At 44.8% G+C, this 11427-nt stretch overlaps 2 protein-coding genes across 2 annotated transcripts; one reads left to right on the top strand and one right to left on the bottom strand.

Moving 5' to 3' along the window:
• The first annotated feature begins 515 nt into the window (after nt 1–515).
• Nucleotides 516–4143, top strand: LOC135814550 (uncharacterized). Its single transcript, XM_065327682.1, has 5 exons — nt 516–1034; nt 1906–2019; nt 2183–2329; nt 2678–2802; nt 3628–4143. The coding sequence occupies exons 1-5, from the start codon at nt 795–797 to the stop codon at nt 3917–3919; spliced, it is 918 nt and encodes a 305-aa protein (XP_065183754.1). The 5' UTR covers nt 516–794; the 3' UTR covers nt 3920–4143.
• A 159-nt stretch (nt 4144–4302) lies between these two features.
• Nucleotides 4303–9773, bottom strand: LOC135814548 (JNK1/MAPK8-associated membrane protein-like). Its single transcript, XM_065327681.1, has 8 exons — nt 9378–9773; nt 8889–8992; nt 8516–8673; nt 7417–7496; nt 6908–7028; nt 6051–6220; nt 5756–5826; nt 4303–4876 (listed from the first exon to the last, which is right to left on the bottom strand). The coding sequence occupies exons 1-8, from the start codon at nt 9433–9435 to the stop codon at nt 4652–4654; spliced, it is 987 nt and encodes a 328-aa protein (XP_065183753.1). The 5' UTR covers nt 9436–9773; the 3' UTR covers nt 4303–4651.
• Nucleotides 9774–11427: the final 1654 nt, after the last annotated feature.

Here is an 11427-nt window from a genome sequence, read left to right on the forward strand (position 1 = left end):
TCGTTTCGCTCTGTAAAGAGCACTTAGGGTTCCCTGTAACAAGACGGCAACGTCTGTAGGGCCTTCCCTATCAAAATAATAAATTCTACTACTATTCTACTACTATACTATAATAGTCTATAAATTATAATACATGTGCCTGTTGCTAGCGTAGCTGTTGGGGAACGAGTGCAACAACGAGGGGTCACGGGTGCGAGTCAACCCCTGTGACACGGATTTCTGTGCCGTGTCACCTCCCTAGTTTGAGTACGACTCCCTGATGTACATGTAGATCCTCTGACTGAGTCCTCTCATCTTGCCTTGTCATGTCAGTCTAGTTGTCTGCATGATAAATCTCTGCCTCTGCCTCTGTACTGCTGTCTCTGCCTCTGGTCTGTTCTAGACTATGACTCGAGTGTGAGTCTGATCTTGTACGGTATCCATGGTATGCCATGGAAACAGATATGGCGATCGTAAATCAAACGAAAAGTGCAAAGTAGCTTTTTTGTTTGTGCTTTTTTGTGTAATTATTTCTCAAGTACAGTCATTGTACGGCCCACACTCGTACTCAGCCTCAGGTACTGAGGTCGTGAGGGCTGAGCTGAGGTAGCTGCAATACCATACTATTACTAGCTCCTTCTCTAGTTTAGTTGGACTAAAACTATCTATGCAGCTTGAAATTTCCTTTCTCCTTCAAGTTAGTTAGCAAAATATCGGCGCCACGTACACCTCCGTGGCATATATATTGCTGAAGACAGCGACTTATTTTATCAAGTCAAATCATTTCTGGCGAATACTGATGCATTGTGATTAGCATGTTGGTCCAGTGGCTTCTCTGTTGGTCACTGTTGGCATTCTTGTGCCTCCATGTGGCCGCTCAGTACCACCCAGAAGGCAGGCCTGACCCTCCAGGTACTCCCAAGAGAACCAAGACAAAGTACAGTGCAGTACCAGAGGAAGCTAATTATCTGAAATGTGACGTGTGCAAGAAATCCGTACGAGTTTTGTTTCAAACGGTGGCGGAGCAGCAGCAAACCCGCAAAAAGAAAAAGAAGGTACAGTCCCACACAGCACACTATAAAATTGAAATCATTGAAACAGAAAATTGTGGCATGCGATCAACCGTAGAGCCTTTGCATTGGACGGTCCGCTGCACTGCCCTTGAGAAAAATAGGATCAGCAGAGAAAACCTCTACTGTCAGACCTCGCTTATCCAGTCCTCTTTTATCCGGATCCCTTACCATCCGGAAGAAAATCGTTGGTTACCGATTTACAGCATATGCCATGCATACATACTGTATGTGTGTTTGATTATCCGGTTCCCTCGCCTATCCGGATATATTTATCGAATACGGATATGCGTGGTTATGCGAGGTCTGACTTTATGTGGGATTTGCTTTGCATTGAATGGATATGGGAGGCCTTCTGGGTGGCCTTCTTTAGCTTCGGCCAGAAAGACAAATGCTCGTGCTGCCCGAAGCCCTGTGGTGCTGGCATTTTACTGTTCTCGTATGCACTTCGTGCACCCATTATTCTCCAGCTGCTCTCCACTAAATTTGATTCGGATCCCTCGGGTGCAGCGTCCCGCGGACTGTCCATATGAAGATGGTGTATTGATCTTATGTTATACTGTACATGTACTTGATTTCTTGAAGCATAGGAGTGGAGAATAGGAAAGTAGATTAAGTCATGTAAAGAGACTACCCCAAGCATACATTTTGTGCGAGCAAATACTCGACTGTGACAATTGCAGTGGTTCTAGCTTGTACACTGTTGTATGTAGCTAATATACTACTAGTCCAGAGTACATGTACATGTATACTGTACCTGACCTAGTACGGGGCTGTGTTACCAGTTCCTACAGGTAGACATACCGGAATGGCTTCTTCTCATCTGACATGTTCAACTTCTGGTACTGTGCTGCAGATGACGGAAGAGGAAATTCTGGAATTGGTCGAGGGCACGTGTAAGCCTTTCTCTTCTAGTGGAGGCTGGATATTATCAACAGACCTGGTGCAGCCAGAGGAAGACACGCTCGAGGTTAGTAGAATTTCCTGGCTGTTCACCAGTGACAGTTGTTCTCTTGCGGTACAGTCATGTACAAGCGCTGCGCAGTCCTGACTCCAAGTGGTGCTGGTCAACTCTGGCCTGCCTCCCCCAATCGTTCTAGTAATTTGCACATGCTGTGTATATTTTCCTGTAGATCGTCCAGCGTGACTTTATGAGCCGCTGCAAGACAGAATGTGAAACGGTTTCAAGAGCATGTCATGACACACTAGGCGATGTAGACACCGATGTCGCTGAGTTGCTCTATCAAGGCTCTCTCACACAAGCACAGCTCATCAACAAGGTACAGTGGAACTCGCCTCGTACGTACGCGGATACCACCATAATGCACTTGCTTTGTGCGGACATTGTCCGGGGCATGGGTGTATTGCTCCATATTGAATTGAAGTACGGGCAAGGATGGTTCGATATTATCTTTTAACAAAAGTTCAATTTCCTGTTCTTCATGAGGGTACAGTATTCATGTCTTATCAGAGATCACCGCATCGTGCATTGTCATGCCAGGCCAATAGGAACAAAATGCACACCCTCTGACTTTCATAGCTGTCAAGGCTGCTCCTAAATATCATGGGCGATGTCCACAATTCTTTCTGATCTTGGCTTGGTTCTCTGTACAATTTCTCTTGCTTAGGTGTGTTATGAGATGACGGATGCGTGTAAGAGGAAGCGCTCACTCACCAAACCTCACAAGGAGGAAGCGTTTGCACCCATGCCGGAGAAAGAATACGACATGTTCAAGATGATTGAGGAAACCAAGTAAGTCACTCGCTCGTTTTGGATTCAGTGTTCACATTCATCTTATCTGGGGAAACTCATCTACAGTCCATTCATCGGAAACTGGCCCGCTGGCTTTTGAAAGTCGGATTTGGGCCGAATTGAGGATCAAAAACCCACTTTAAATCTCAAAAATCTGGGTTTTGGATCTGCTTCTCCATACATTTTGCCATGGCATACCTGTCCTAATTTTGTAAAACCTGGCTGAATTTCTATTTCCCTGTTCTTGGACTTTTCTGGCCTCAAATGTGGCAAGGAGTAATTGCACGGGTCACACAATGCAGGATGTACTGTTGTTTTCACGATATCTACAACTATGTGAGAGAGATACCAAAAAGTTAGGGTGCCAGTTTCCAATGAATGGACTGTAGAGAGGAACATAAAGAACATTAATTTAAAGAAAATGCGTAACAACAAAGAATACAATACTACTATCTTACTGTTTGTTTAAGCCAGGTATAACTACACTTACTGGAATCCTATTTATTTTCCGTAGGCTCTGAGTTCCGCTCCTCCCTTCAAATTTAATTCCACCCATCAGAAACTGTGCTCTATTCCAGTTTAGGCACTGGAAAATGGTCGCTACCGGGAAAGAAAAAAAGGGCGCAGGTGTACGAAAATAACCCTCCACCGAAAGTGTGTGCGTCTGCAGTTAGAAAGTGCAGGTGTCACAGTGTATGCGGCTGTGCTTTTGTACCTGCCACTGACACCGGAACGCCCAAGTCCACACGTAGGAATCTTGCACTCCTAGAGTCCATGGTGAGTGCGACTGAAAATGACACCAGTTTTACTTTCCTGGGTTTGCAGTTACGGTGGTGGCCGTGGTGGTCTCAGCTTGTACAGCCGTGAAGACATCGCTGAGTCCTTGGGTGGTGATGATGTCGGACAACAACAGCAGCAGCAGCAGCAGTACACAGATGACCAGTATTCTTCCGACTCAATGGAGGGTGACTATGATCAAGGTTATTATGCACAAGATGAGTATGCGGAGTTACCACCAGATGACTGGGTATCTCGGATTGTATGGAATGTACAGAACACAGCAAGGTGGGTTCAGTCATTTTTCTCCGAGGATGCATACAGCAACGATGAGCTGTGATGGCAGCATGCTCAACCACTGGAGCCTTGAGAATAGCACTTGAATTGTCTTTCTGCTGGTCCAATTTTCTATATCGGCCTATTGTTTTCCACGCCTGCCCATTTTGCTAGGCTGCCTTACTGCTGGATGTTTGTGTTTTGCCCTTGCCCAAAATGCTTTGCTACCTTGCTGCTTTTGCTGTTTCTAAAATTTTAATGCTGGCTGAGTAAAAGTCATGCACTCTGCTCCGTTTGATCCTTGTTGCTGTTCAAACTGAGAACAGAAGGAAGCGTGAACACACACATACACACACACCACCACCACGCACACACACACACACCACCACCACGCACACACACACACACACACACACACACACATTCATGCATGCAGTATTGCCTCGGTCCGGATACTTAAAAATTTTCTTTAAAAAGGGCTGCAGCACATCTGCAGGGCATGTCGAAACGCAAGACGCCAATAGGATGCAAACATTGTAAGGGGATGACAAAACACGAGACACCAATAGGATGATCAATATCATGAACTGCGCCAGCACAGTAGTAAACCTGAAAGCGACACGTCACTGGAGAAATCAAGTGAGAGAAAAAAAAGGTTAAAAAAAATCTATGAACCAAGACACTACAAACACAGCTAAAAGCTGCTGCTGATAATATAAATTCAAGTGAACTTTTTCATGTTCTGCTTGCAATTGAAATGTTGTGAGCGGCTACACAGCTATACAGGTGTTGCGGCTCATGTTCTGGCTCTGCACGTTAAATTTACAGGAATGGCATGCTTCTTGGTAATTGCGAATATCAACGGTGGTGCTATTCCCACAGCCATCAGTGGCAGCAGATCACTTCTCTCATAGAACATAACTAGTGAGCCAACTCCGAATGTGCTGGCGAGAACCAGAAGGGTTGACGTGGCTACGAAGTTTACGTTCAAGAGAAGACTTTCACTGAATGGTCTTTTATACTGCAGACGAACACCCCACAAAAAAGACACATGCCTGAAGCTTACAGCCACATGGATTCTATCATTGGATATGGACACTTAAAATGTTTCCTATGCCACCAAATTGCCAATAACCAAGTACTAGTAGTTAATTTGGTGACAAAATGCCAACTCAGCTGAATTGCTATTGGAATTTCATGCAAAGAGCACACAGATAGAACCCCCTCTTTTCTGTTTAATTTTTTTTAAATAAGCAGACTTGGCCTTTGTTGGGATGTAATGAACGTTACTACATCACGCAAACAAATACCGTAAACCTATTAAGTCCTAGATCACTAACAAATCGTCTCGGTAACCCACGAATTCGGAAATTCGCAACTCGTTATCAAAATGTCTTACAGAATCAAAGTGTTCACACAACAGTGAGGATACACCTTTTTAACTCGGATACTAAGCCAGTAGATATAATTAAATAGAAGAAATCACATGGAAACGAGTTATGAAGCAACTATCCACGTCGGTCGTTGAATGTCTCGGTAGCCTGTCAGTTGTGTGCCCTGTTATCGCACTTTCTGACTGCTGATTGTTGTGTTACAGTTGTGGATAGTTGCTTCATATGTGATTTCTTCTATTTTAATTTCACACCTCTTTCCATGCTGTACTTGGACTTTTAGCCTGTAGTGCGTATGCACTTGCGTACATACATCCAGTGGGTTCCTGGTGCTAGGGTGCCCTCATCCACCAAATGTTACGTTAGATAGGTACATGCTAAACCATGTCAATGCAGCAAATCGCAACGTCACAGGCCAGCAGTTGAAGACAGTGTGAACGGTAAAATGGTAACCAGGTCTATTGTTTCAGCAAATTTCCCATCGAATACTTCTGAAGTACTGTACTTACCAGAGTGAATGCAAAGTAGCTTGCCGATGTTATGAAGACTGCGACAAGGGTAAGATACGGATGTGCGTAGTCTACACACATGAAAGGCAGAGAAACCAAGAAATCACACACAGGCTACAAACTTTAGCAAAACAACTGCCGGACATCAGCCCAAACTCGTATCAGCAGCACGCACAACCAGAAGTGAAATTTCACAACAACACGTGGCTATTAACACATGGCAACAAGGTGGTGATGATGCGGATCACCTCTAAGTCAGTGTTTTGCTTCCAAACTATACAAGCGCCGAGCTTACATATGAGTCCTGCGCATACTGCATGACACAGTGCCCACACCGGCAAGAAGAACATTGTGTCGTACAGACTCTCCAAGTTGCTGGCTTTTTGCACCCTTAGGACAAGAATAGACCTTGTCGGTACGAGAAGAAGCAGGTAGTAACCGCAGAAGACAAAGAATATGGAGTACCTGCAGAAGAAGGGAGAGAATATAACCAGGCAAAGATGGCAATGAACACGGTAGACAATGCATGACTGGGCCAAACAGGTACTTTAGTCAATGCTACCACTACATGTACTGTGGGAGTATTGTGCTACGAATCGAATGCGACACGAAAGTTTGATTCGGCTCGTAATCGTTTCGTTGAAAACAGATTCAGGTTTCGCAAGTCGTCATGCAAATGTGCATGGCAACTACGAATATGGCCGGTAGCTTGGCGTACGGGTGTTTACACGCACACGTGCATGGATCATGGAATCAAGGGAAACATGTGTACCTGGCCAAATAAATGTGTACCTGACGGATTGGGAGCGCGCCACGAATGAAGAGGCTTCCGTTCGTGAAAACGAGCTCTCCGCAAGGACTCTGACGAATCCTCGAACCCAGGTGACGAATCAGCATTCGTTTCGTATCCGTACGAGTGGTGCGAAAGGTCCCTAATGGCTAGCAGGTACAACTTGCAGTAGTTTACTGGAGTGAACTTTATAATTTCTAAGTAGATGCTGTCCTGTGTATGCAATCCCTGTGTACAATCTTGAACTAGTAGATCAAAAGGACTTGTACTTGACACTGCTACATTCTGAGTGGGAACTATCATGGTAAGAGAGAATGTATGTAGAACGAGGGAAAAGCCAATGCAACTGTGGCTTATCTTACAGCGGGTACACGACTTCCGAAGTGCAGTAAATCGTGTTAGTGAAATCCGGTGACGGGTTGTAGAAGATGGGGTACCAGTCCGACACTTGCCGTACGCCGCACGTTTGCAACTTCACATGCCCTGCAAGAGAGGAGAAAAGAGATTCAGAAATTCCGCATCTCCAGATAAACGAATGCAGCAAAGCTCACACTTATTGTTTCGTCCCTTTCACAATGGAATTCATGGCACACACCGAATCCTCTAGTGCAGTCTCCAAATCATGAAATAACATCAACTGCAAATCCCAGCATACACATAGTACATTGTGGAGAAGGTGGAGAAGCAGCACACTTTGGGTGAGCAGATGTACCCTCCATGGCATAGCCATGCACAATACCCAGTGTGCAGTGATGTCTTTAAAATTTAAATCATTGTCATTGATACATGTACTGCCGTGCAGAAAGCGAGTGCAGGTATCCGTGCACACTGCACAATGCAACTCACGACATGATAACGTAACTTGCCTCACCTTGGGGTGCATAGGAGAGGAGGGTCAGAATGGCAGCGACAGACACTTCCAAAAAGTTTGACAAGTGCAACAGCAGCTGACTGTAATGCACAGTATAGACAAACCACAATGCAATACATGTGATGAGGGTCCACGATCGTTCCTCAGTGAAAATAGTACTTTCAAAATACATGTAAAGAATTGTGAAAAAATGTGTGCATGAGTACTGTACACACGTACTAAACACGAATGGCTCAATCAAGAATATTTAAAAATAACTCGAGAGTGTGCAATTCTGCATAAAAATGGAGTCCTGACAACGTTGACTTTTTGGATCAACTTGGCTCTAGTTTTTTTTAAGGATCCATACTACAGTGCTGCCAACCTTCCGTATTTTTCCGTACTTGTACGGAAAATCACTCCTTTGTCCGCAGTACGGAATTTGAGCAAAATTGTACGGAAATTTGAATAGGATCGATCAGCTACAGATATGCATGTACTTGTAGAAGCATGGCAAACGCAAGCTGAGTGATGAATACCCCTGTGCCAAAGCGAGGGCATGCCATGCTTCGACTACAAGTAGCACAAAATATCAGGTCGTCGTACAATCCACGCATGTTTTGTTTTGCACTAGCAAATCCAGCCACCGACAAGCATGTAAGTGTTAACGTGCCAAAAACTGCAATAGAAGCAATGCACACGGCAGTACATTGGTACTGTAGTACAAAAAAAAAACACTGCGAAATACGGAAACTCAGAAGTCGCAGTACGCAAAACAGACCCAGTCGGTTGGCAGCACTGCATACATGTTTGGGTGGTTTTTCCTTCACAGCGTAGCGACACATCCACCGGTAGTGACTGGCCTGGGCCCTCCTGGTACAGATAAAAATCACACCTACGTACGTGCGGCACGAGGGTCCACCCACCACATCCTCCCCACGCTGAGCAGCGTGGATCCAAAAGTTGCTATTTGTCATTAGATTTTGACTTCTGGTGTCAGTGCTTTGATTGATTGATTGATTTTTATTTAAGGATTGTCCAAAGGCCGCAGCTTTCAAGCCCAATGTACATAAGCCACAGAAATGAGTAGAACAGAGTATTCACTATTAGGTCTACTCACCCATCCTCATCATGGTGATGTTGACTGATTCTAGCAAAGTTGAAAGCCAGCACGATGACCACCATGAACAGAAGATACAGCCATTGATAAGCTGTCAGGGGCTCCGTACACTCCTTACAAAGTAAGTGATCCAAGGCCCGGCTTCCGCGTGGACACGACTGCACACAGAACAGAGCGAATCAGTTTACAACTGTAAAGTGTGGGGAGCAGGTGTGATTAGCACTTGCGCTGATCTGACTAAGCCAAGGATAGTCCAAGCCATGCATCGACTACACACACACACACACACACACACACACACACACACACACACACACACACACACAGAAAGCATATTTGCAAAGACCATACTCCGAACTGGACGTATGCTTACCCCACAGTTACTGCTTGTATTATCGGGTAAAGCAGTGCGACCACAGTATCTTCCTGGGCACATGTCCTGGCCCACTGCCGCACATACCATCAAGCACAATATGCCTGTAGCAATGGCACAAACACAAAGTCTATTGCAAAAAAAAGTACAAGTTGACAAGTGCATCTTTCTAAACAACCACAGGGCCAGAGGTACAGTTTGTTTTTTAGAATACAATTAGGCTCCATCTCTTTGGATCATGTTGTCCAAGTTTGGGGGCAATATATTGAAAATGATTTTTGGATATTTTTTCCCAATTTTGCCATACCTCATCCAAGCTCACCATACAAACTAGACTCCCAGACTTTTTTTATCCGTTTAGTTTGTTGAAACTTTATTGTCTTACAAATACATGTAAAAAGACAAGCCTCTGCGTGTTATAGATTATAGCTCAAGAGTATGTAACTGTGCCATGTAACTGTGACGGTCACAACGCTTCCACAATCTTACCCACTATTAAGGCAGGCCGGCTGCACTCCATGGAGCTTCTGCGTGACACTGGCAGCATATTTCATGCACCAATCATCCACACCATATGCAGGAAACGTCTAATACCTTATTTATTGTGATTCGACGTGCAGTATTAAAGCTGTATTTAGCTACCTCATGATCTTCTGGGTAGCTGTACAAAAGCCAAAGGACTTCAGACAAATTCAAAAGGACACTATAGTATAGTATAGGTTTGCGGACCCGGCCAAACAGGTGCTCGGCTGATGTGACTCGGGTAGCCACACTCCAGTGTTTGCCGGCTTCGCTCGGATCAGGACTTCAATCCTGAAGTACTTCTCGACTTTTTATCCAGAATCTTTCGCTCTCTAGACTCTTTCAAATCAAAACTAGTTATTACTTTACACACACTTCTTTCACCCATGTTCACTGAGTTTCAAAACTCATGAAAATTAATTCAAATGATGTCATGCATCATGACCGTCGCGTCATTGATCGAGCTTTTTTTCCAGGGGGAAGTCCCGGAAGTACCGGTTACCCCGTGCATGGCATGCATGCTGCTGGCATGTGCAGCGCGCGCGTGCGTGATGGAGTCCGACTGCACTTGTACCTTAGCCCTGGTCCTCCTAAACTAAAGACAAGTCCTTCCTCCTACATTTCGATTTTGACAGCATGTTTACACAAGGCTTCTACATATTCCTCCTACATTCTACTACAGTCCATTCAGAAAAAAATGAACTTCTAGCTTTTGGCCATAAATGGGTCAAACGTTGAGTTTTTTTAGAATTTCTTTTGGCAATCCCCTATGGAATCCTCTTCCAATTATGTTTCTGAAGTTTTTTTGTCCAAAAAGCAAGCCATAGCAAGAATAGGATTTCGGCCAGGTTTTGCCCCAAAAGCACAGAATTGGGAAAACCATCAAAATCCAGGCCGTTTGACCCCGCCTGGCAACAGTGCATTCTGCGGTTCGAACCCCAGTTCAGGCACCCTTTTTGGACCCTTTTTCAAATTTCAAAGTTCGCAGCACTGCACTGTGTACGATGAAATCGCGAAAAACCGCCAAATACGGGAGCTCGCCAGAGCCAGAGCCCATTTTTTTTATGAATGGACTGTACAATCAACTCAGCGCAGGACAACTACACTACAGTCAGACATTTAGGTTGCGTTTGGTTGGGCATTTTCAGAATGTAAATGACAACCATTCTGGAATGGGAATCGGCAAGAATCACCTGACCAAACTAACGCGCCAGAATCAATTAGGAATCACTAGACATAACAATTCCATGATGTCGTTGTGGAACGGCGGCTGTCTTTTCTTTTACCCGACTCTAGTTTCCTTGAGAGAGTCATGGTACTTCTGAGTGCATGATTTGAGGCACTTGAACCTGTTGCTACATTGTTTGGCTCGTGGCAGCCATTATCATTTTTGATTCCGGAATGAGAATGCTCATTCCAGCATATGAGGTGGAATGATCATTCTCCAAAAAGAATCATTCTCAGCGATTCCCATTCTGGAATCATGTGGAATGTGACCAACCTAACGCACTTTTTTGACCAACCAAACGGGCGAGAATGATTCCGAGTGATTCCAAGTGATTCCCATTTGGGAATGTGACCAACCAAACGTAACCTTAATTGGGCGAAACGACTCTCGAAGTAAGTGGTAACACGTCGTTAGTTCGTTTCACTTTTTCCTGATTTGAAGATGGCCGGGCCTGGCCCGAAAATTTGCGTAGAACAACGTTGTTGTTTTGTACTTCAAGTACAGTGCTGGCAACTGAAATCCGACCCCCTGAGCGGTGCGCTCACATCGCAAAGACCCAACACGGGATGGTAAAACTACAAACAGAGACCGCTAGAATGTGAACCCACCGCGCAGGGGGTCGGATTTCAGTTGCCAGCACTGTAGTTATGTACACTACCTCACTATCCTCCTTCGGCCTCCATAACCACAGAGAAGTCCAATGATTATGTCATCATGGCATCATCATTGTCAAACCAGCCTTGTACGTGTATTGGCGTGGGTGCATACATGGGTCAGTACCTGCTTGGC

The sequence above is a fragment of the Sycon ciliatum genome, chromosome 4 (genome assembly GCF_964019385.1).
Source record: "Sycon ciliatum chromosome 4, ocSycCili1.1, whole genome shotgun sequence".
Taxonomy (NCBI): domain Eukaryota; kingdom Metazoa; phylum Porifera; class Calcarea; order Leucosolenida; family Sycettidae; genus Sycon; species Sycon ciliatum.